The sequence below is a fragment of the Sturnira hondurensis genome, unplaced genomic scaffold, assembly GCF_014824575.4.
Source record: "Sturnira hondurensis isolate 20B ecotype Veracruz unplaced genomic scaffold, ASM1482457v3 Scaffold0024822, whole genome shotgun sequence".
Classification (NCBI taxonomy): domain Eukaryota; kingdom Metazoa; phylum Chordata; class Mammalia; order Chiroptera; family Phyllostomidae; genus Sturnira; species Sturnira hondurensis.
In genome coordinates this window covers 1,335,554-1,360,822 of record NW_028097453.1, presented here as the reverse complement: position 1 = coordinate 1,360,822, position 25,269 = coordinate 1,335,554, and the positions used below count along the sequence as shown (strand labels likewise).

Genomic DNA, 25,269 nt, shown 5'->3' with positions numbered 1-25,269 from the left:
GTGTCTGGGGGACCCAGGGATTTAGTCTTGCTGCAGGCGTCCTGCCTTAGAAGTGACTGAATTTGGCCCACCCCCCAAAAGTGCCATCACTTGTCCCGAGTGGCAGAAGTGCTAAGATTAGACCCCCATCTTCGAAACAACGGCGTTAGTTCTACGAGGCCCTACTGTGCGCCTGGCACCGTTCCAGGCCTGCTCTCATGGAACTTCCTATCTAGGGGGCAGCCAGACCCTCCCCAGCAGGGGCAGGTGCCATGCTCTGGGGTGCGTGAGGCACAGTGACCGTCCCCTGGCAGGAGGCGTGACTCCTGGTTATACTGCCTAGGAGAGCGAGAGAGCTGAGTCACCGGCCCAAAGCTGCATGGCTAGAGAGAGAAGCAGGTTTACAATCCGAAGTCCAGGGAGGAGAGGACAGGGAGGGGTGACCTGACAGCCACCAGTGCAGGCCAGGTGGCCTGAGGAGCCGGGTTGCCGTGTTGGGGGAGGGACAGACACACTCTAGGGGTCCCAAGGCAGAACCAGAACTTCAGGGGCACGACGTCACAGGTGAACTGACACATGAGGAGCCTGCAGACAACCCGGGTTGTTTCAGGCAGAAGAGTAACTCGGAGCTCAGTTCTAAGTACTTACACACAGTCACAGAATTATAACGGGTGCGATGTGTGACCATAGGTAATTGTGTATGTGCGTAACTGCGCACACATGATGAAGTGTTTCACGTTCGTAACACTAGTTACAATGAAGCCACTCCCACAGTTTTTAAGGAGCTTTCGGACGTGATGTTCACGTCAGCCCTGCCAGGCAGGTGGCTGTGGTGCCATTTTCCAGAAGGGCACACTGAGGCTGGGAGCTAGTGATGCCCAAGGACGGCAGAAGGAGGCAGAAGGAGGGCTTCAGCGCAGGTCGGCCTGACTCTGAGGCCTGTGAGGGGGCCCTGCGGTGAGCAGAGGCTGCAAGGCTGCTGAGGCGAGGCCTCCAGTGCTCCGTGGGGGCTGTGCCGTCACCCAGCAAGCCCCTCAGGACCCTGTCAGAGTCCGAGACGGAAACAAGGAAACGGTGCAGTTCAGACAAGGCTTCGTGGACGAGGGAGGCCATCTCCCCGTCCTTGGGGGTTGCGGGGGAGGACAACGCCAGAGGTGGCGAGTACTGGACGGTACAGGGTAGAGGGAGGAGGGCCCAGTCGGACCCAGAAAGGGCAGCTGCTGCAGACTGGACCTGCCCTGTGGTCAGTGGCGGGCAGACTGCTGTGGTGAGTGGGGACCCCTGGTGGCTGTGTAAGGGCCCAGTGGCCACTTAGTGCCGCAGTCTGTCCTGGCCCACGGTTGACCCCTCTCAGCCCTCTGTCTCTGCCTCTCATTGCTTCTCCATCCATCACTATCTCTGAGGCCACCCCAGCTGGGGCCCAGGAGAACCGGGGTGCCGATGGGGTCGGGGTCAGGCCTTTACACACGGTCTGCACCACCCACGAACACTGTCCCTGAGAATCTGTCTGGTTACACCCACCCACCCCAGCTTCTGCACCTTAACTCCCTGTCCCCTTCACGACTTTGACCTTTGGGAGTGCTGCCAGTCTGACCCTGGTCACGCCCCCACCTCGGCTTTGCAAACTTCCGGGCCCTGCCCAATTTCTCCAGGACCCAGGCCTCCCTTCCGCAGCTTGAGCCCACGCTGGCACGAAGCACAGGCTGGTGGTCCGGGCTCCCGCTCCCTTTAGTGTGGAGACGGCCCACCGCTTGCTGAGAAACACTCGCTGGCCCAGGGAAGCAGAAGGCCGAGAAGCAGCCCCAGGAGAGGGCTGTCGTGAGGAGCACATGGCGAAGGAGAAGCAGACGGCGCGGGCCTGCGGGACCAGGTCCCTGAGGGAGCGCGGGGTCTGACCAGATGCGGGAGCTGCTCCTCACGGCTCTTCCTTGTCAGCCTCCACTCATCCCCCGGGGACAAGTCTCCTGGGGGCTGAGATCCCGGAGAAGGCCTAGTTTCTTTTAGGGTTTTTAAAAAGATTTTACTTATTTATTTTGAGATAGAGAGGGAGGGAGAGAGAGAGAAAAGGAGAGAAACATCAATGTGCGAGATAAACATGGATTGCTTGCCTCTCATACACCCCCAACTAGGGACCTGGCCTGGAACCAAGGTATGTGCCCTGGCTGGGAATTGAACCGGTGACCTTTCGGTTTGCAGGTCAACATCCAGGTCACTGAGCCACACCTGTCAGGTCAAAGAAAGCCCAGTTTCTACGAGACCTTGCCTGTCAAGACTGGGGCACGTGTCCTTGGCTGAGCTCGAAGCAGCTGGACCCTGGGGGGCCACGCCATGGCCTGCAGGACAGATGGGACCCCACCAGACAGGCAGCCCTGCCCCTGCAGGATAGGCAGAATCAGATGGGGAGCTTCGCATCCACTTATCTCTCAGCACTTGGAGGAGGAAGTGAAGGCAGCAATTAATTGTACAAGGCGGGTCGTTTGTGCAGCTTAAGTTCAGATAAAAAGTTTAATTATCCCTAAGCCCTAATACAAACTAATTAGTCTTCCATATTAGGAGGGCAAGCTTGCCGGCTCTAGCCACAGCCCAGACATCACTGCGGACTGCTGAGGGTGCCAGGGGAGAGAGGCGGGCAGCGAAAGCCTGAGGCCCCCGGCCCACCTGGTCAGGGACAGGCAGCTGCCTCCACGTGGCCCCAGGTCAAGTCTGGGTGTGAGCCCACTGTCTGGGGTGAGCCCCGGAGCTCCCCTCTACCTGGGATGTCACGTCCAGAAGGGGCTTTCTCGTCCCCTACCTTTCTCCAGGCACTGAGCCAGGAAAAGGAAGACCAGAGTCCTGACTTACACAAGAGGAAGAAAACAAAATCCGAAATAGGATGCAGCTTCAAAGTAATTTTTTTGAGGCCAGGACCTTTCTTGTTTTTCCTTTCCTCCTCCCTCTCTTTCCACAAACTTTAACCGGAAAAAATAGGTCAGAGAGGCCAGGAGGCATGTCCAGCAGGGACCTGGGGGAGCCACTGCCCATCCCAGCCCTGACCCTCACGGTTAGCTGCTGGGTCTTGAGCATTTGCTGTGTAACAGGCTGTGTCTTCAGGACAACGTGGCCGAGCAGGTCCTAGTCCCCCCCTCACACGTGCATCGAATTGCCTTGAGCAGGGGAATGAAGCACTTGGATTTGCATCTTAAGAAGATGCTTCTTTGTAAATTAAAGGGAACAACAGTGGGAAGAGAAGTCTGGCTAAGAGGCTTTTGCTGAAGCCCAGTCTAGAAACAGTGGAGGGTTAAGCCCAGGATTTATTTAATACTTATAATCTGAAGTTCTAGCTGTGTGCCGGAAGTGGGCACTGCACAAATAGCAGCTTATCAAATCTCTCAGTCACCCTGTGCTGGGGGTGCCGTTATTTTGTCCACCGGGAAACTGAGGACAAAGAAGGTACGTAGTGTGTCCAAAGCCACCCGGCGAATAGGGTGGCAGGGCCAGAATTTGCTCCAGGTGCTGTGACGCCCGTAGACCACACTTTTTTTAGCCCTCAGCTAAGAATATGTTTATTGATTTTAGAGAGAGAGGAAGGGGGAGAAAGAGAGAAACATTGATTTGAGAGAGAGAAACATGGATCAGTTGCCTACCCTATGTGCCCGGACCCAGTATCAAACCCGCAGCCTAGGTATGTGCCCTCACTGGGATTGAACCCACAACCTTTTGGCATATGGGACTGTGCTCCAACTAACAGAGCCACCCAGCCAGGGCTCAGAGTCTATCTTTTAACTGCCACACCGTGCTTCTGCCACCCAGGCAGGGAGACGAGAGGAGGGGTGAGCTCCAGCTGAGGCCGGAGAGCCCTCTCCGACCCCATCCCCCTCTCCGACCCCAGCGGAGCAGGATGGGAAGGACTCGGCAGGGCGACAGAGGCAGGCCTGCCTGGGCTTTAACCCAGCCCCTTCTGCCTCTTCCTACCTGAGGGACCTGGAGCACGTCCCTGTCCTCCCCAGACTGTGGCTCCTCATCCCTACGGGGTTCACCCCACCGGGTCGGGTCGTTGTGAGACCCCACGATGCACTTGCAGTTCCTAGCACAGGCTCCAGCCATCCTCCCAGCCATCCTTCCATTACTCTCCTCTCCTTCAGACCAAATATTCCCATTGCTCTGAGTGTTCCCAGACAGTTCACCATCCCAGCCTCCCTTCTCTGGCCACGGACCAGTTCCTCAAAGCCCCATAGAATGCACAGTGGCCAGAGCGCCCCCACCCCCAGCAGCCCAGAAGGGGTCCGCCTCAAGGAGCAGAGGCTAAGCACCCACTTTCTCTTCCTGGAAACCGTGCTCTCACCCATCCAGCTGAAGGTGGCCTTGGGTTCTGGCAGCTGCCTCACCCTGGGGGCTGAACTGAAGTTCAATCCCCCAGCGTCACAGGGACGGCGTCTAAGCTGATCTCTGCCACAACGCTACAGGTCTTTATTATTTCAATCAGGATGCTGGTGTTGTCATTTATCTTTGTTAAAATTAATCGGATTGGCTTCACCCACGATTACAACCTGTTAAAATCCTTTAGACTCCTAATGACCTCAATTCACAGGAGCTCTGGCATTTAGAACTGTGAAGAGCTTGCTTGAAAATAGTCAGCAGTGGTCTGGTCATCACCGCCATCATCGTTATCCTCGTGGGGTCCAAAGGGGAGGAGGGGAAGCAAAAATAATAATCTGTCAGTACGCAGTCAGAGGGAGGAATGACCAGCTAAGCCACAGGGAAGGCAGGAGCGAAGCTGGTCCTCGGGAGGGACTAGGACAGGCACCCCAACTCCAGCAGACCTCGCCTTCCATCTCTCCTCTCCACGCGTCAGCCGCCTTCCTCCCCTCCGACACCCGGGCTTTCCCCACGGCAGACAGCATGGCTGCAAACGGCCCCTGCACACTCCCTTGTCGCAGCTTCAACTTCATTGAAAGAGGTGGATCTGGTCTCCAGGGTGAAAGTCCAGGGAGGGAAAAGGTGCCTGACATCGTTGGCCAACAAGGGAAACACAGACCAGAACCACCGTGAGACACCAGTTCCCACCCAGTGGACCGGCTGCAGCCAAAAGGCAAATAGTAACAAGTGTTGGTGAAAATACGGAGACACTGGCCCTGGCTGGTGTGGCTCCGTGGATTGAGCGCTGGCCTGCAAACCAAAGATTCAATTTTCAGTCAGGGCACAGGCCTGGGTTGGGGGCCAGGTCCCCAGTTGGGGGCCCTCAAGAGGCAACCACACATTGATGTTTGTCTCCCTCTCTTTTTCCCTCCCTTCCCCTCTGTCTAAAATAAATAAAACCTTTAAAAATATGGAGACATCAGAACCCTAACTATTGCTAGTGTGATTGTAAAATGGCACAGGCGCCTTCAAAAACAGCCAGCCAGTAAGTTCCTCGCGCTCTCACACAGAGTTACCGTGGGACTCCTGGACAAACAGAAACGTGCCCGCACAAACACAGGTTCACAAACTTTTACAACAGGATTTATTTCTAGCAGTCCCAAAGTGCTAACCACCCAAATGTCCATCAGCTGACAATAAAACAGAAGGTGGCACCCCCGCGATGGGGTGCTCTTCACCTGTCGGAAGGGGCGGAGTCTGACTCCTGCGACCACGTGGGTGGGCCCTGCACCCAGCGCGCTCCTCGGCTTCGCCCACTCCAGCGTTCCAGGTGCAGGAGCCACTGCGGCAGTGAAGTCTCGGCACGGAGAGCGGATCGGGTGGGTGCTGAGGGCCGGGGTGCGGAAAGGTCACTGACTGCTAATGGGTGTGAGGCTCCTCTCTGGGGTGATGAGGACATTCTAAAGTTAGACTGGTGGTGGCAGCGCCGCTCTGCAAATACACTAAACCACTGACGTGCATGATTTAAATGGGCAAATGGTACGGTATGCGAGTTATGTCTCAATAGAGCTGTTACAAAATGAAGCCAGGAGGCCCTGGCCAGGTGGCTCAGTTGGTCAGAGCGGTCAACCCCGATACGCCAGGGTTGTGGGTTCAGTCCCTGGTCAGGGCGTATATGAGAACCAACCGATGAGTGCCTAAGTAAGTGGAACAAGAAGTCAAAATTTCTCTCTGTGTGTCTCTTCCCCTCTCTCCTGTCTCTCTCGAGAATCAATAAGTAAGATATCGATTCATTTCAATCAATGATTGAATCAATTGAAATGACTCAATCAATTGAAATGATTCAGTCAATTCATTTCAATTCATTAGGAAAGGAACTCACTGACTGTGACCCATGGGGGCGGGGGCAGAGGGCAGGTTCTGAAAGAACATGGCGGCTCCTCCAGACAGAGCTGACGTCATAATGGTGGGGGAGGGGCCACCACACTGGGGGGCTGTGGAGAATTTACCTTTTCCCAGATAAGGGAAAAGTGCTGCTCCTGAATTATCTCAAAATCATCACAACCCTCTAAGTTACCATATTTTTCAGACCATAAGACGCACCTAGGTTTTAGAGGAGGAAAATAGGGGAAAAAATTTGAAGCAAAAATTGTAAAATATTTAATAACATAAATAACAATATTTCACCAATGTAAATATAAACAGAACTCAACAGCAGCATTAACAACCATTATCCCTCCCAAATTTGGGGTGGGGGGGCAGCGTGCGTTTTATAGTCCGAAAAATACGTTAAGTCTATAAACGCCTATTTTATACTGGTTGAGGCTCAGGTTAAATAACTCTGCCAAGGCGTGGAGGGACTGAACAAAAAAGAAAAAGGACTCATGGACATGGACGGCAGTGTGGTGATTGCGGGGTGGGGGGTGGAGGTGGAAGACCTGTAAGGGGGATAATAGTAATGGAAAAATGCAATAAAAATAAGTTTAAAAATAGTAATGACTTTGCCGAACTCACTCAATTATTTAGTAAGTCACGTGGGGCCAGGACCCAACCCCGAACTGAACACAAGTCTCTTCTCTCAATCATTAAGCCCTGCTGCCACCTCTGGCTTTATGTGAGCTGTTGAAAACTTCCAGAACGCACCGCTAGAGACCGAACTTCGGGTCCATTCTCACTTTCATGTACCCGTTCGCCGAAGGACATCCTTCTAACAGGAAGACCTTGAACTTCCCTTGCTGGCAGAGGACCCACCGTCGGCACTCTTTGAGGAGGCCCAGGACACAGCAAGGGCTGTCCAGCCCCTGCCAGCCACACGGCTGTCCCTGCCACCTCCCTCCAGCCCACCAAGGGCGTAAAAAACCAGGCCAAGAACACAGCTTGCAAAAGTCACGACACAGGAGGCCTGTAGCAGTCTCCCAATCCGCCAGCCAGTTAACCCTCCCGGAGCCAGGCATGAGGTTAACTTGGCAACATACATGCTTCGCGCACCAATACAGCTTATTTTCCAAGTGTGCACCAGCTGCCCACTGAATAATCTGCTCTCAGATCCTGCCAGCAGTGAGATGGCAGGATCGATGCACGCCAAGCCTGTCGGTCTGTGGCTTCTCGGGTCGCCTCTCCTCTCCTCTCAATACACCAACACAACAGTGTTCCCTCTCTGGTCTCTCGGTGCCTTTCGGTGGCACCGCGGTTTCGCAGCAATCACAGACAGAGGCACCACAACCCCGTCTGCACCTGCCCCCAGTCTCAGGGGTGAGACCCAGGTCGTCCTGTGATGGGGACCCACGGGGGACAGCTGGGCGCTTGCCTGCTCTCCCATTCCCTCCCTCTGACTCCGGATCCTGTTTCCCCACATCCGCCCCAGCCTTTCCAACGCATGCTCCCCGTGGAGAAGGCAAAGCCTGCAGGGTTGCATCGTTCTAGTTCTCTCCAGCTTCTGCTCCCAGCAGACCATCCACCCCAGCAGTGGGCCTAGCTTTCCTCCTCGTCCTTTCTGCCAGCCTTTCCGTCGCCCTCAGCCTTCTGCACCAGCCTCGACCGCCCTGGGATGGAGCCCTCCTGATGCGTTCTCATTGCTGCCTGCTTTGTTTTCTCCCACAGTCTCATGCCCAGTGGCCCCCTTTCTGTCGCAGGGTCTGGGAATCCAGCTGGCGTGGTCCACCTCTGCGGGGCAGCCTCCTTCTCTTCATCGTTGCAAGTTTTGGAACTTGGGGCCAAGTTCTCAACCACGTCCCTGGGGGCCNCTCCAGCTTCTGCTCCCAGCAGACCATCCACCCCAGCAGTGGGCCTAGCTTTCCTTCTCGTCCTTTCTGCCAGCCTTTCCGTCGCCCTCAGCCTTCTGCACCAGCCTCGACCGCCCTGGGATGGAGCCCTCCTGATGCGTTCTCATTGCTGCCTGCTTTGTTTTCTCCCAGTCTCATGCCCAGTGGCCCCCTTTCTGTCGCAGGGTCTGGGAATCCAGCTGGCATGGTCCACCTCTGTGGGGCAGCCCCCTTCTCTTCATCATTGCAAGTTTTGGAACTTGGGGCCAAGTTCTCAACCACGTCCCTGGGGGCCAGGGCTGAACATGGTGGCAGAGACGCAAACCTAGCATCAGAAGTCCCAGAAGGAGCTATCGCGGACCTCCGTGCTGGGTGGCAGAGACGCAAACCTAGCATCAGAAGTCCCAGAAGGAGCTATCGCGGACCTCCGTGCTGGTGGCATGACTGACACAGCTCAAGCCAGGACAAGGGGCCTGGACGCTGAAGGAGAAAGAGGATGGCTCTCGGGACAGGAGCCTTTACAGAGTGTCAGAGGCTCAAATGAGGTCATCCCCTCACCCCCAGATGCAGGCCCACCACCAGCATTGCCTCCCACAGCCCTAGGGGTTCAGGGGGTGAGGGCCTCACACTCCTGACCTGGCTCACCCACCCCTTTCCACATCCTCCCTAGATGGGGCCCAGGGGCCCTCAGGACAAGTGACCTCGACTCTCACTGTTTTGGAAATGGCAGTCCCTGGTCACCCTAAGCTGTTTCTGCTCCAGACACCCAGAGGGCCCAGAGCCAGGGAGATTGGGTCTCTGGCTTTGGCCAACAGAGTTGGCACCTCCTCTTTGCTTAAAACAGCCTTTAAATTATCTCAATAAAGAAGAGGCTAAACACTTGACCGCAGGAGAGTGTCTTATTGATTGGAAGAGACAGGCCCTGGCCTGGCTGCCCAGGGCTGAGGGAGACCCAGGCCAAGCCAGTCCCGGGGCAGCTGCCAGGGTGTGAAGCACTCAAGAGACTGTCTCAGAGCTCTGCGCTGAGCCAGCACCGAGGCTCGGGGACTGCACTTTGGCGCCCGTGGTTCTCCCACTCAGTGTGGTTTGTGGGGGAGACGAGAGCAGCAGGAGAGAGGTCTCCATCTCAGCTGCATCCGAACGAGGGCAGTCCACGACTGCCTCTGAGCCTCGGTCGCTGTACATCGACAACAGGGTCGTGGAGCTTTGGGGAGGTCGCTATGCAGAAGTGCCTTGTAAATGATAAATACCGACATCGGTAGAAGGTGGATTTATTATAGGCGACGTTACTGCCATAAATGAGACCATGTTGCTTTTCTGCCTAAAACTCCCCCGTGACTCTTCGCTGCACTTGGGATGAGAGCCACACTCCTCACTCCTCGTTGCAGCCCCCTGGACGCCGCGTGGTCTGGCCCCTGCCGGCAGCCCCCGCCGCCTCCTCCTGCCCGCCCTGCTGGTTCTTTAACCTTTTCTAGAACAGGCTAAGCTCCTCCTGCCTCAGGACCTCTGTACTGTCTGTTCCCTCTGCCCGCACACTCTTCCCCAAGGGTGCTGCGTAGCTGGATCCTCTCCTTTCAGATCTCAGCTGAAATGCCCTGGAGAGGCCTTTCCTGACCACACTCCCCTGCCTGGCATGGCGCCTGTGCCTGTTCCCCTCCCAGGAGTAACCACAAATCTCCCCCTCGTAGCACGTGGGCTCCGTGAGCAGAAGGACGTTGGCTGTCCAGTTCCTTCCCAGTTCTCATCACAGTACCTGATGCATATTGGGCACTCCAAACAGTTGTTTAGTGACTGAATGGGTGAATGAGTGAATGGGTGAGCGAATGACTGGCAGGGGAGTCTGACTTGTCTCCCAAAGGGCCCCCCTCCCTTACCCTTGCCTCTGCCCCTCCCTCAGGTATGGAGACATGGTGCCCAAGACGATCGCCGGGAAGATCTTCGGGTCCATCTGCTCCCTGAGTGGCGTCCTGGTCATTGCCCTGCCGGTTCCCGTGATCGTCTCCAATTTCAGCCGGATTTACCACCAGAATCAGAGAGCGGACAAACGCAGGGCACAGAAGGTAAGCCTGCAACCCCGGGGCAAGGCGGGTGCTGGGCCAGAGAGGGCCCTGGTCCTTTGCCTTGGCACCTGTCACAGGCAGGTGGACCGGCCTGGAGTCCCCGAGAGAGCCACAGCACAGACGGCCTCTGGCTGGGAGAGGTAGCTTCGTGTCCTTTCCTACCTGGCAGTGCCTGCCTCCCAGTCCCGGCAGCTGCAAAGGGCAGCAAACCCTCAGTCATCCAACAGCTGGTCACCTGCCCTTTGGAGATTCTGGGTGATTTCCTCTGGCCCTGGCTCCCCATCCAAGGCCTCAGCCGCCACCACTCAGCAGTGCCCCTGACACCTCCCTCTCCCAGCCAGGAGCTTCCTGAGGGACATCATTGCTTTTCAGTACCCGACAATAGCCTATACAAAGCACGGTGACAAAAATAAATTTGCTGAAAAGAAAAATGAATCCTCTGAAAGGAGAACATTCAGAGGCCATTGAGCTCAAAGCAAACAGCACAGCAGGCTTTAGGACCTCAGGGTATCTCAGGTCAAGGCACAGCGCTGCCCCCGAAGATCAGGAGCATAACCGTGGGGCCCATGGATGTTTGGGGGTGTCCAGTGTGCCCTGCCTATGAAGGCAGGGAAGGATGAGCCCCCTCCCTCGCCCACAGAGTGGGCAGAAATGGCAGAAGGCTTGGATGACGTTCCTGACTGGCCCCCCACCCCCCACCCGTCCATCCAGAACAAACCAGCCGGCAGTGTTCATCCGCATTGTTAGTGCCTCTGGCTGCTGCAGGTTCTCCGTCGTGACTTTTATAAGGAAAGGGGAGGGCCAAGGGGGCGTTCTCACCCTTTCGGAGCACCTCACCCTCCAGGGGCATCTTCCGGGCACAGTGGCTGCAGGGGACCTTGTGGAGAGGGTCACTTCTGGAGGCCTGAGGTTCTGTGAGGTCCCCGCTTGATTCTTTCTTTCCTGAATTCACCCCACAAACAGTCGCCGAGCACCTCCTGTGCGCCAGGCTCCCGCACCGCAGCTGAGCTGCGTCCTCCCCACACAGCCCCTGCTCTTCTCCCAGGGTGGCCCCACGAGGTGGGCTCGACCTGTCGGAGGAGTGCAGGCTTTCAGAATGGATCTGTGCGTGCTCACTGGGCTAAAGCCACGACATGTGCAGAGGCTGGCTTCAGTGTACTCGTCTCCATGTCCAGTGCTTCACAGCAGAGTACACAGCAGCAGAGTCACATAATTATACACCAAATCCCAGCATCGCCCTCTCATGTGACCTTGTGACCACCCCCTCCTTGCCCTGCCGCCTCCCTCCTGGGCTAAGGTATATTTGGGCTCATCTGGACCTGGGTCTGCGCTGTGGCCAGGCCTGAGCCGCCCTCTGCCTCTCAGCACGCCTTTCCTACCTCCTCACCTGAGGTCAGGGCTCTGCCTCCCCTGTCCCCCTCCAGTGGGCCAGTGTGAGTGAGCTCCACACTCATTGTGCCTGTGAGGGAGGGGCAGGGAGACACTGGGATGACCTCCCACATCCGGGAGCCTGAGGCCCAGAAGGCCAGGGCCTGCAGCAGCTCCCCGCACCTCCACCAGCGAGGGCTAGGGCTCACCCAGGTATTTGGCCCAGCAGGTGAAGTTCAAAGGCATCCTCAGCTCACATGGGGGCCAAGGCTGCACCCATGGCAAGCCCCACCCAAGCCATGTTCTCCACAGCTCCCTTTCCCTCCATACCCACAACTCCACCTGCTTCCCAGAGCATCTCATCCACGAGTGGCGTGGCATAGTGGCCCTTTCCCTGTGGGACTCGGCAGAACTCCTGTGTGATTAGAGCCCAGAAGGGGTCAGCTTGGCACATTCCTCCCTCTGCTGACGAGGAGGCTCCCTCCCTTCTCCCTGCCCCCCACCACCCTCTTCCTGCTCCCTCTGAAGTCAGAGTACATGTTTACCATGATTTCACCTCTTGGACACTGCCTCAAGGTTGCTCAGCTCTGTCTCGTTCACCTTTCACCCTGGGCTTCCCGTGAGAGGGGGAAAAGAAAAGAATGCAAGAATACTGCCTACTTCTAGAATCTGTCACCATGAGGCAAGGAAGGCCCGTCTATGGCACTCAGTGGGTCGTGGAGAGATGGCACAGGACAGAGGTCAGGGAAGCCGGTGCTGGTTCTCAGTCCAGACCACACACTCAGGAGCCAAAAGGCTCAGCCCATCCGCCTCGGACATGAAGGCTCTGAGTTGTCACCCACCCCCTCCCGGGTTGCTGTGCTTGGGGTAATCACTAACATCGCTCCGTGACTGTTTGCTTCCGAGAAGGGGCTCTGAGCTGGGTGCCTTGGACATCGGATGAGGAGACCAAGCAGTGGACAGAGCGCAGGGAGCATCTGGAGTGAGGGACTTGGTCCCCTCTCCCTTTTATTTTAGATGATCAGAACTGGGGCATGGACGCTGACACAACCAACCAGTTTGGCTGTGCGTGTGTGTGTCAAGTTTTCTACACCGCTAGCAGCTCTGCAGGTTCCTGCACCCACCACCACCCCCTTTATTATCACACCCTCCCACCCGACCACCGCCCTGTCCCTAACCTCTCTCCGACAGCCCTTTGCGTGTCCTCCATTTATAAACTGTTTTCATTTCAAAAATGTCACATGAATGGACTAGCAAAGGCGGCAACCTTCCGAGCTGACTCCCTTGGTTCGGCGCTATTCCTGGATACCCCTCCCACTGTGTGAGCGCGTGGTCGTCCCTCTGCGGCTGCGCGGTCCGCGGGATGCGCATGCGCCGCATCCTGTGTAACCCTCCGCCTACCGAGGGTCGGGTGGATCACGCTCTCGGGTTCCGCGCCACCGTGAGCCTTCGCGTGCAGGTTCCCACGTGAACCCAGTTTCCATTGCCCTGGGATTAAGGTCTGAGTGAGAGAATTCCCTGTTCTCCCTCGGCCTCCCCTGGGGGCAGGAGGTGCCACAGCCTGGCCGGAGGGCGCGTGCAGCCCGACTGCTGGGAAGGGCTTGCCGGAGACAGGTCCCCAGGGGACTGCCAGGTACCCAGAGCGGCGGCGGCCCGCATCCAGACCCCCCCTCCGTCTCCGTTGTCTCCACTCTTGTGAAAACCCAGCTCCCCGGGCTCCGTGCATCAAGTGCACAGATGTGGCGGCCAGCGGCTGAAACTCCGGGGAGGAGGGGGCTGTCGCCGAGGCGGCAGCGTCTGGCCTGGGCAGGCGCACCTGCGCTGAAGTCATGCTAGTTCCCCGCCTAGCCCCAGGCCTGCCCTTCCTGACATGCCCTCCATTTCTTGTCTTTGCAAGATGCTGGATAATCACAAATTCTCTTTCACTCTCATGCTGTGCTCACGGCCGTGGCGGAGTGTGAAGCTGGCCGGCCCACGCGGCGATGAAGCCTGTTGCGATGGCTTTATTAACATGCATTTCCGACGCCCCATGTGGCCTCTTCCTTTCCGGGCCACCCCACGCCCTGCCGAACACCTACTCAGGGCAAAGGTCTGTGCTTCTAACGGGAGACGAGCTCACATGGGAGCCGCAGGCGCCGGCTGTGGGGAGCCCCGAGCCAGGGAGCCTCATCGCATTCCAAGTGCTGGGTTTGGTTCTGTAAACACATTGCGAACCTCGATCCTGCGTGGGAAATGATTAAACGATACAGTACATTTGATATGACAATCTGTTGCTTTAATAGAGCCCAGGGTAAGATAAGATTAAAAGAATTGCCACAAAGGAGAACAGGAGAATCTTTCATCTCTAGAAAGTAATGAAGACAGACCCCAAACCCGAGAAAGGTCGGACTCTAAGCGGAGCGATCAAGTTACATAAGGCTGGAATGAGCTTGGCACAACTGGATTACGTATGCACCTCTCAACCCCCAGTCCGCACCCCAAGCAGTAGCAGCTACATCTCCCTCAATCAGGCACTGGCTTCAATGTAGGCAGCCAGCTGACAGATGGGGGCTGGAGCCGGACCCCCAGGGCGGAGAATTGTCCTGGACTTGAATGACTGTTCCTAGCTCAGAGAGAAGAGAGTAATAGGGCTTATTTGCCATCCTTTCCTCCTCTCCATATACGGGAGCGTTCTTCCTCAGGAGTGACAGACAGATCTTCCAAGTTCAAGTCCTGGTCTCTCCCCTGTATTTAGAAGTCAGGGAAGAGAGTTGAATTGTCCCTGCAGGGACACACTGGGCAACAGAGTGACTTCCCAGCCAACAAGAGGGAGAAATCGTCCTCTGTGCTTCTGTTGACAGCCTGGATCTTCATCCCTGCCTTCCTTTCAAAAGATGCACCAGCCCAGCTGGACAGCTGGAGGGGACACTTTCCCATATTGGAGCCAGGGTTACAAGAAGTGGAAATGGCCACCGATTTCCAAGAGCCCCTCTCCTGCTCAGAGGCCTTGCTGAAGTTCCATGTGCACTTTCCCAGAGACAGGAGGAGGCCAAGCAGTGGACAAAGCAATGGACCCGGGATGCATCTGGGTCCCCATGGGTGCCTCTGCCAGGGCTGCAAGCGTGCTGGCCTCCAGCCACGTTGGTCTCACACCAGGAAGAGCCCCACCAGGCCCCCTCCCCTTCCTCCCAGAGCCTCTTCCTCCTCGGCCTCACTCTGCAGCTCTGCTGCTGACAGGACCCTAGTGGTGACCAGCAAGAAGGGGAAAAGCAGCTGGCATGTGGTGCCCAACCCCTCCCACGGCCTCTGAGGACAGGGGATGGCGGCTTGCGATGCGGCGCCAAGGCTATTCTCCTCCCAGAGGTCTGCTGCTGGCTTCCCGGGGCAGAGCTGAGAGGTGTCCCCTTGTCCAGTCAGAGCCGGAGTGCTGTGTGGAAGGTGTCCCAGCCTCCCCGTTACACACGCACTCCCACACTCATCCCCACGGGTGTGCACAACAAGAAAATGCACATATTGACACATCCGTGCACGCGCCCATTCCCAGAGACAGACGTGCGATTGTAAATTCATTTTATTTATTTAAAAATGACTAGGCACCGGGGAGACATCAGTGAACAAAACCAAACCTCCTGCCCTCACGAGTGTACGTTCTGGCAGGGGTTGGGGAGAGACAGTAACAACCTAAGTGTGTAAACACCTTCATAGCAAGTGCTAAGGCGGAAGCACAGTGCGGGGAAGGACTTGAGCAGGGATGCGAGGCCCATGTGCACAGTTTTTGCTTTGCTCATAATTAACCGGTACTTGGGCCCCTGCTGCCTGCAGGGAAGGGCACTGGACCCCAGGGGAGGCTCACAGAAGGGCTGTGACATACGCTCCTTGCAAGAGCTCAATGAGCAACATCCAGCGGGTCATTGATGAGCAACATCAACGGGGTGCTGAGCCGACCCACTCAGGAACCGTCGGGGTCGGGGGGACTCGGATGAGTGCTGCTCCAGCCCAGGATGACACCCGGCTGGAGAGGTGAGTGGGACCTCTGGGAGCTCGGACCACAGCCGAGCTGCACCAGGAAGGGACCCAGTCTCCGACCCAGTCCCAGGGCCTAGGGACAGAGACCCGGGAGGCTGGGGAGAAGCAGCCCCCCACATCTGTAATCACCCAAGAACCCAGCCTCCCTGGGACAGCCCCCTGGCCTGGCCTGGCCAGGCTCGCGGTCCTCGGACCTCACACTCTGATTGTCTCTGCCGATCACAGAAGGCCCGCCTCGCCAGGATCCGTGTGGCGAAAACAGGCAGCTCCAACGCCTACCTGCACAGCAAGCGCAACGGGCTCCTCAACGAGGCCCTGGAGCTGATGGTAGGTGCCCAGCGGACCCAGGCCGGGGAGGGGAGCCAATGGCGGGTGCCCAGCAGACCTGGGCCGGGAGGTAGAGGAGACGATAGACTCGTTCTCACTTCCGGGGGCACCAGAACTCCCACCCCAAAGCCCCATTTTGAACACGTGTCCACACCTCCCCCAGGCTGCAGCCCCCTACACACCTCTCCCAAAACTGTCACCACTACCCAGACCAGCTTCAGACCAAGGCAAGCATGTTATATGGTGTACCTAAAACCTGATTCAGCCGGGCCTTTCCAGTGCCCTCCCACCGTCTGTGGGAGGTGAAGGGGCTGGAGAGAGGACGGGTCCCCAGCCCTGTCCTCGGTCTGTCTCCCCATCTCCCTAGGGCACCCCGGAGGAGGAGCACGTGGGCAAGACCACCTCACTCATCGAGAGCCAGCACCACCACCTGCTGCACTGCCTGGAGAAAACCACTGTGAGTCCCATCCCGCCCCCCCCCCCCCCGACCACCACCGGCCCCCTCCTCCCCTCCCTGACCCCAGCCCTCTTCTGAGGTCACAACTCACAGAGAACTCCACTCTCATCCTCATCCTGGGCCAACTTCAGGAGTTGAAGTCTGCCTCCTTCCGATCCAAAAAGTAGAGATGAGGTCTCTGTCAACTCCAAGGACAGGGGCAGAGTCACCACGGCAGGGCCAGCTGTGCCCTGCAGTACAGAGAGGAGGCCATTCCCCCAGGGTCTCCCACCGCTCCCATCCCACACCCGTGTCTTGGTTACTGGGCTAAGGGCTCTGCCCATCAGTCCCCCAGTTGTGAGGGGCATCACTCTTCAAAACCAGGGCTGAATTTATTATACTCACTTGCTACAGGACAGCAGAGATGCGTGTCGGGTTTTGTGCTACCCCTGGGGCTAAGTGGACTCAATTTGTGAGTCCCTTTGCCCCCTCCATTCCTCTAGGAACAGGAGATGGTAAGTAAAGGAGGCAGCGCATGTGTATTTCCTTCCCCAAACAGGGATTCGATTATTACGGCGTCCTGCTGTCCCCCTGCTGTGCCGAGGAGCTCAGACTCCCGAAAGGCTCACTGTTCAAACAGAGCGTGGTTTAGGGCCTCCTGGTAGCGATGCGGAACGATGCCCGTGCCTCACCGACAGACCGGAAGGAAGGGCAGTGGGCCAACCCGGATCCTTGGCCCAGCGTGTCAGGAATGGTCGGGAGGGCGGGGACATCAGGGTAGAGGACCAAAGCGAGGAAGTGAAACCCTCTCCTGCTCTTCTCTAGAGCCTCCCTCTCCAACGAGCCTGCACCCTGGGGTCAGCGCACTAAGGAAGAACCTTCTAATTCTCACATCCCAAATCCCTGCCGCCTCAATGCAGGGGACAGATCTTAGATGACCCTGTGGGTGGCGGCTGAGCCCAGCGAGGTCGTCCACCATGGGGGGCGGCCTGTAAACCCTAGTCTCCAGCCTCGCCCAACACGCCTTAGTGCCAAGCACCGCACGCACGTGTACAGAATCTCTCTGCAAGGCAGGGCTTGCCGGAGGGGCCGACTAGCCCGGCCGCCCTCCCCGCTGCACGTGCCGGGTGGGCGGGTGAGGTGACTTGGGTCTGAAGGTCTGGAATGCTGGCATTGAAGAAATGAGATCTGGGGAACGAGGGCTGGAATGCTGGCCTCGAGGGGGCGGCATGCTGAATTTGAGGGGGAGAATGTCGGACTGCGGGGATGGGATGTCCTGATGGAAGAGACGGAATGCTGGATTTCAGGGAGGGATGTTGGGAGGGAAGGGACGAATGTCGGGTGTGAGCAGGTTGTGCTGGGCTCGGGGGGCGGAATGCGGGGATGGAGAGACTGAATGTCGACACTGAGCTTGGGAATGCCGGAATGAGCAATCAATGGTGTTTCTATCTTCTGTTGGCATGTTGTCCTGTAGGGGTTGTCCTATCTTGTGGATGATCCCCTGTTGTCCGTACGAACGTCCACCATCAAGGTATAACTTTTTAAAACTTCAATTGCTGTCTTTCTCTCTGATTCTTCTGAGTCTGTGGATGCCCTCCGTTCACCCCTGGCCTGGTTGTCTGCATGCGCTGCTGGTTCTTCTGGGGCTGCTCCCCCCGCCGCGGTCACCCCAGCACCAGCTCGGCTGCCAGTGTGTTGTGAGCTGCCCGGCTGCCTTTCTGACTTCCTCTTTAACACCCCCAAGGGCTTGGAGGGGGCAGAGGAGCATGGCACCAGTGCTGGTACCTACGACTGTCCAGGGCCACCTCCCCAGCTCCATGGGGACGCCTGGTGTCGGCCTGGGGCTGGTCCCCAAACTGCTCCCGTGCTCCCTCCCTTCAGACTTTCTCTGCACTCTGGCAGCCTTGGCCGACCGGCAGGGCCAGAGGGTTTTAGCCGCCGTGGGCAGATAGCCATGCTTTCATTTCTCCGGGGTTCAGGTCCACCCCATCCTGATGGCCTCTAGTCAGGAAGCTGTTAGCGTTCCCTTCCTGTGCTTACCCTTGACTTAGGAGACCCTATGCCTCCAGGCATCCATGTCCAATTATCAGTGAAACAAAAACCAGTAATTAAATCGTAACCCTGACAGTTTGACCCCACTGGCCTTCGTGAGCAGGCTCCCCCAAGCCCGTGAATAATCCAGTGCCTTGGGAGAGCCTCTCAGATAAAAGCGTCAGTCTCACGCTTACCCAGGGCTCCTGCAGCTCTCCCCCATTCAATCCGGAAAAGACAGCCTAGCACACTGACTTAGCACACTGACTGCCCGTAGCTGTGACTCCTCACCTGCCACCCCGGGATCCTGTCTTTGCTTCCAGCTCGGACAACGCCACTAAATCCCTCCATGTCCCCAGTGTCCCTTCAGCTCAAAGCTGCAGAGGGCATGTACAACCCCACCACGATTTTAACAACTCCAGTCCCACACCACCCCAAGCCTCATGGCCAGGGCTGCCCACTGAACTCTCCTTCCTTCGTCTTCGGAGGCCTGTGGGACACCAGGCCTCCCGAACGCCTATCTGCGCCCCCAGCCTCTGAAAGCCCTTTTCTCTGGGCCTGGAACAGACAGGCAGCCGTCCCGAGCCGGGGGCCCATCCCCCTCCTCCCGGCATCCTTTGCTACATCTCCTCCTTCTGCCTCCCACAGAACCACGAGTTCATAGACGAGCAGATGTTCGAGCAGAACTGCATGGAGAGCTCGATGCAGAACTACCCGTCCACGCGGAGCCCCTCGCTGTCCAGCCATCCGGGCCTCACAACCACCTGCTGCTCCCGGCGGAGCAAGAAGACCACACACCTGCCCAACTCCAACCTGCCGGCCACCCGCCTGCGCAGCATGCAGGAGCTCAGCACGATCCACGTCCAGGGCAGCGAGCAGCCCTCCCTCACCACCAGGTGGGCGCCTTCCAGCCGCAGGACTGGACAATCTCCAGCTTAGAACCCCCAAGGTCCTCTGGCCCTCCGTCCCCCTAATCCAATGCACGGGCCCCACCCCTTCCTCCCCCACCTTCCTCTGGGCCCTACACGTTAACCCAAAGGCCCTTCACACACTTTGGGGAATACAATAGCCAGCTTAGGCCCAGTGTGTGATTGGATACCAGAAAAAAGCTTCCCCACAAAACCCACAAATGGCCTATCCCAGTGCAAAGAATGGACCAAGGAAATCATCTCCACCATTGTGTTGGATGTGGCTCCTCCCAAAATGATTTTGAATCACTGACTCTGCCCTCCTTCCTCTGCTCATATTCAGGCCACTCCCCCGACCCCCCACGTCCAATGAGGGAATTCAGGGAAAGCCCAAGTCAAATGCCACACGGGGACCGGCGCACAACCCAGTGCAGGGGAAGACGCAGGCAAACTCTGAATCCCAGAGCCCGGCACCACGCCTGGGCCGTCGTAGGTAGTTCAGGCAGTGAGGATGGACACTTACAGGCCAACGGCCAAAAGCAGAGGAAGAGGGACACTGAAAACTCCTTCTAATTTCCATGAGCTAGAAATGCGGGGGGTCAGGGAAACCTGGGGGCGCTGGCAAGAGACACCACCCGCAACTCCCTCCCTTTCTATCGCAGTCGCTCCAGCCTTAATCTGAAAGCAGACGATGGACTGAGACCAAACTGCAGAACCTCCCAGATCACCACAGCCATCATCAGCATCCCCACGCCCCCCGCGCTCACCCCCGAGGGAGAAAGCCGGCCGCCTCCCGCCAGCCCAGGCCCCAACACGAACATTCCTTCCATAGCCAGCAACGTGGTCAAGGTCTCCGCCTTGTGAAGCCGCTGTGCAGAGGGCCCAAGTGGGTGGTGGGGGCGAAGAAGGCTGGCGTGTTGGTGGGTGGCCACTGGGACCACTCCGTCCCCTCGCCCCACCCGTAGCACTGGAATTTGTGCCTGGGAGGAGCAAGAGGCAGCAGAGGTTGCCCGAGGTCACTGTGGTGTGCACAGCCCCGGGGAGCCGCCTCTCCTGGGGCCGGAGGAAAGGGGTGGGTGGGGCAGGGGATGGGACCTTGGGATGGAGGCTACTGCGTGCCAGCCAGCGCAGGGCCTGGAGGGGGAGCCAGACCCAGTAACTTTTGTTTCTGGGGACCCCTGTGAGGAGCCCAGAGGCCTCGGAGTTGTCAGATGCAAAACAGGAAGACAATACAACACTGTGTATTTAAGCACCTTTTCAAGGCTCTTAATGGATAATATTTATTCATGGGAAAAGGTGGAAACAAAAACACCGACGGAGTTTTGTGAGACATGTCTCTCCATGGACCCAGTACCTTTGAACCAAAACAATGCATTTTGTGAGGGTTGATGTTTTCTTTTTCTCCTTTTATAGCAAAAGCTTTTAGGCTAAGAAGTCAGGTTTTGCTGAATTCTCTCTCCATTCCCCCAGGGGGGGGAGGGGCGAGGTCATCTGAGCCTGGGCCCCCACCGCCCTGCTGACCTGCACAGAGCTGCCAAGTGACCGCTCAGCAGCGTGTCCCCTCGGTCTGTCCCTGTCCCCCGTCTCTGTCCCTCTCTGCTTCAGCCCCTGGCTGTGTCAGCTGTCCCGCCATCTGTCTCCACACTGACCCGTGACCCTGAGGTGCACCAGCGAGGCCTCCTCCACGCAGGTCCTGTTAGGGCGCAGGCAGCTGTGGAGGAGAAGGGAATGAGGCCAAGCGGGAGGGTTCAGGGACGAGGGAGGACCCCGTAGAGAACTCAGGGCTCCCATTTAGCCTAAAAGGGAATGCCTGGATTTGTCACACTGGGATCTCGGAAAAGGAACCAGCCCACTCTGGGTGTGGGCCAGTGGGGAGGACGGAAGACCCCAGGCTCACCGCTGCCACGGGCCCTATGGCTCCCACCATCAAGCCCACCCAGAGCTCTGCCCGGAGCTCCACCCAGAGCCATGCAGGGGAGGCAGCGTGATCCTGCAGAGGGCGGTGACCGGGGGCCTGCGCCTCTGCCTCACTGCACGCTGAGCAACTCCACACGGGCCTGTGAGCCTCACGGAGGCCACACCGAAGCAGGCAAGCAAGAGATGCTGGATGGGTCGTGCCCCGTCTGAAGGTGTCTGGAGGGTAACTGAAGTGGGGAGAAGCCTGATGACCCCTGTGCAAGTGAACAAGTGAATATTCTTTCTGAGGGCCTAGACAGTGTTTCTGACTGTCAAGAGTGATGCCCTGGCTTGCACCCTGGTGGGGCCAGAATGGCCTTTCTGGAACCCTCTCCATTTTCACTGCTGACAGGGGAGCAGGGGGCCTCGGGGTGAGTGACAAGCTCCTTCCTTCGCCCTGTCCCCATTGCCCCATAGCACTCTCCCCAGTGGCGGGGAGACCTGTACCTGTGGGCCAGGAACGTTCTGCCCACTACCATTCAGAGGAGGGCGCCAGCCGGGAAGCCAAGTGCCCCTTCAGCGGGCTGCCCTGTGACTCCAGCTCTGCTGACCCCGTGCAAGAGGCAAGTCCATGGGTTACGAGGGGCACCCAACTGGAGGGCTGGCAGAGCGCGGAGGAGGGGGCGCCTGCTCCCATATCTGCCTAACTGTCCTCACTGGGCTCGCCCGAGCCCCCTTCCTGGGTCTGGCCTCAAGGAGTTCCCTGACATGGGGACGGGGGGTGCTGGCCCTCCAGGCTTAGGGTGCGAGTGGGTGGAACAGCTTAACAGCCACAGAGGAACACTCGTGGGCCACACGACCTACACACGCCCGAGAACAAGCATTTACACCCATTTACTCATGCGCACCAGGGGAGGCAGAGGACGGGGCTGGGTCCTGGCTAGCCGGCAGGCAAAGGCCCAGGAAAGAAGTTTTTGTGGGAGAGAATGGGTAATGGAGCTGAGCGAGGAGTGTCTAGGTCTCTAAGTTCACATCCTCGGAACTGAGTGGGGTGAGGGACAGAGGTGGGCAGGGACAGCTACTGCCACACACAAGTGAGTATCCCAGGGGTGACAGCTGACCCATTGCAGAGACGCGTCTGACTGCGCACCAGGGGAGCGCAGCAGCCCCCCAGAATCAGTGAACACATTTTAATAATCACGTCCCAGGGAATTTTCCACTTTTTGACCATAAGGAACTCAATGTTTTGTGTTCCTCTGGCTCCGTTTCTGAGTCCCACATTATGCCAGTTTCTAAAAAGCCCATTAGACTTTCCCCTGCACCTCCACCCCCCAGCGCAGCCACAGCCCGGCGTAGGAGACCCAGCTCACCTCTGGTGCCAAAGGTCAGCCCGGGAAAGTGGCTTGTTGCACAAACGGAATCCAGCAGACGGACTGCGCACTGCACAGGGAGGCACACAACAGGTCGTGTGCCAGGTCGGTTTAGTCTGTCGCGCTCACCGGCCAGGGGTGGAAGAACCCGCTCTCACGGTCTTCTGGGTAATGGCCTTGAGCTTTCATAGTTTATCAACCACTTCCACATAGCAGAAGATTCCCAAACCCACCTGCACCATTCGATCCCACTCAGCATTAGAGGGCATTAAAAAAAAATCAGATTAGGCTACATTCCGATGAATGGAAACTTAGGAACGAAAGAACTAGGAGTGTATCCGAACCAGAAGAAACTGAAGAACCTCTGTAATAGCTGGCAGTACAGAAAGCTGCGACCCAGAGGAAAGAAGTGACTTGCTCGAGGTCAGGCAGTCCTTTCACGGCAGAGCTGGGATCAGAACACACGTCCCTTGGCCATTAGTCTAGCGCTTTTCCCGCTGCCCCTCAGAACCACCAGGCTTCAGAGAAGACCCGTCACAGAACACGCGCTGCCACCAGACAGTTAGTCTTAGGTGCACGGCAGCCCTGCTGGGACGTAGCCCTCGGGAAACACCCGGCTGTGCTACCACGAGCCGCCCCCTGGAAGCCGCCATTCCCCGCACAGAACTGGCCCCAAACTGTTGAGAATAGGTGAGCGAGGGAGTGGTCAGCCCTCTCAAGGGAGAGGGGTTCAGACGCCATTTCAAAGCGTGCCTTCTGTGTGATCCTCACTACAGACTCTGGTGGCAGCAGGATTGGACGCTATGCCCTTGACTGACAGAGAGGAAGCAGGCAGGGAGAAGCCCAGTGACTTCTCCAAATTCACGGGCAGGACTAGGATCCAGAGCATAGACGGCATGCCCTGGGGATTCTCTCCCGGGGCACACCACGTCGCTCTGAGACTGGCTTCTGTTTTGAGCACCTGGATGCCAAGGGTGCTGACTGAGGGCAAGGCAGCTTCCGCTCAGAAAGGCCCGCATCAGAGCACCTAGGAGCAAACTCTGGGCAATTCCGCTCTCGGCTCCTCTTTTCATAACACGCGCTGAGCTCGGGACGAACTGCAGAGAATTCTGTCCGGAAGGCCAGACATTCTCGATGCCATTTGAACACATTAGTCCACAGCCCCACACAAGGGTAAGGCCAGCAAACAGAAAAGCGAAGTTAAAAAAATCTGAACAAAAAGTCAAGTGGACGGTTCATGCTGACCTGTATTAACAAAAAGCCCACTCGCAGGGGTGCCGAGGACTTGACCCAGTTTTTACGCTGTGGGGCCTGCTGTTCAGGATCACGTCACTCACCAGATATAGGCAGGGAGAGCGCATACTGACACATGGACCTGGATGTTTTCCGTTTCCCTTTTTTAAACTGCTGAGGTCATCGTCGCCATTGAGCACGACTCAGAGCTCGAGGTTATGGATGAATCCCCGTGGTCCAGACGCCCTCGCTTCAATTACCAGGAACCACAAGGCAGAAAGAACCCAAAGGTGGGATCTTAGGTCACTAAGGCAATATTAGTTTCTCTTCTAAACTAGTTGGCATGGTAACCGTGACAAATAGGAACCAGGAAGACTTTTATTTTCCCTTTCTGATTCCCTTCTGAGATCGCATCCCTTACAAAGTTTCAAAATGACTGGACGAAGGAAGCACGTGGTTATGGCCGTGGCCCTTGGAGCCCAAACAGCATCCCCAGACAGAGAGGAAGTGGTTGTCGGCGAAGAGACAGCTTTAAAGAGGTTCCTGTCGAGTCTTGTTTCCTCTTCAGAGGGTTCTGTTTCTCTCATCAAGTGTGGGGATGACATCTGTCTTGGCAGGTCACTTAACTGCACTGGACGCTGTCACTCCAACCAGTGTAGGGCGCTAGTCCAAGTCCTGGGGGGCTCCTTGGACCAACAGACTATTTTACAAACCCAGGAGGTGGGAGGGATGGTATATTTTTGATAACCAGACATTCCAATGTAATGTTCTCCTTAGAGGTCACTCCCCCATTAATGTTAGCGTGAAAAACATCAAGTGTGTTCTTTTCTATTTTCGTATAATAAACGGGCTTTGCTTACCAACATCACAATGGCAAAGAATACTGTATAAAACTGCAGGAAGATAAACGTGCAAACTTTCTATGGGGAAAAAAAAACAACTCTTGGGTTTCCTGTCGTCTTCTTTTGCAACTGTAGTGCGTATGTTAAAACGTGTATCATTTACAGTACCGAGTCACGTGCCCCCGCTGTACGGATGTATCCAATCTGGATTAAACTATGTGCCACAAACCCTAAAATGACGATCTTTATTTTCATGCCAGTTCTCCTGCTATACACCAGAAATCGGGGTAATTTTTTTCTACCTTGCTAGACAAAAGCACCTGAGGCTAATACAATGTGCGTCAACTGTCATTGAAACAATAGTTTTTTTAAAGGTGCAGAACCTCGGTAGGTGCTTAAGTGTCTAGCCCAACCCCCCGCCTGGCACCGGTCTCACCTGCCTGCCTGCTGTCCTCACGATGCTCACCAACAGGAAGGCATCTGGGTGCTTGTCAGCAGCTGTACGTCGAGGCCCAGCCCTGGTATTGAAAGAAATCCTGCCTTTGTGTGTCAGCACTGGTTCTGCTAAGTGTGTGCGGAATATGCTGTGCTCCGCCATCTGAGCCAAGGTCTCAAACTGGAAAGGGGCGCACACTGAACCAGAGGGCGGGGCGGAGAGCTTGGGAGGCTCGGGCGCCATCACCTACTGACATGACCCCTCGGCAGGCACTTTTCTCTC

The 25,269-nt window shown here is 56.9% G+C and overlaps 1 protein-coding gene and 1 long non-coding RNA gene across 4 annotated transcripts in view; one reads left to right on the top strand and one right to left on the bottom strand.

Annotated features, from left to right (window-relative positions):
• KCND3 (potassium voltage-gated channel subfamily D member 3) overlaps positions 1 to 20,466 on the top strand; it is a 184,662-nt gene extending 164,196 nt beyond the window's left edge. The window contains exons 3-8 of one of the 2 annotated variants that reach the window (XM_037038812.1): positions 9,973 to 10,135; positions 15,734 to 15,835; positions 16,203 to 16,292; positions 17,746 to 17,802; positions 18,951 to 19,198; positions 19,873 to 20,466. In XM_037038812.1, the coding sequence (XP_036894707.1) occupies positions 9,973 to 10,135; positions 15,734 to 15,835; positions 16,203 to 16,292; positions 17,746 to 17,802; positions 18,951 to 19,198; positions 19,873 to 20,074 (862 nt within the window). In that variant the 3' untranslated portion in view covers positions 20,075 to 20,466. The remainder of the gene's footprint in view (positions 1 to 9,972; positions 10,136 to 15,733; positions 15,836 to 16,202; positions 16,293 to 17,745; positions 17,803 to 18,950; positions 19,199 to 19,872) is intronic. The other variant, XM_037038813.1, reaches the window with a different exon arrangement.
• Positions 13,757 to 24,839, bottom strand: LOC118981939 (uncharacterized). 2 transcript variants are annotated; one of them, XR_005065436.1, is made up of 4 exons: positions 22,606 to 24,839; positions 20,732 to 20,921; positions 19,734 to 19,888; positions 13,757 to 14,227 (listed from the first exon to the last, which is right to left on the bottom strand). It is a non-coding gene; the product is annotated as an uncharacterized LOC118981939 (long non-coding RNA). The 2 variants fall into 2 exon arrangements; XR_005065437.1 differs by lacking the exon at positions 13,757 to 14,227 and adding an exon at positions 16,391 to 16,770.
• Between the last annotated feature and the right edge of the window lie 430 nt (positions 24,840 to 25,269).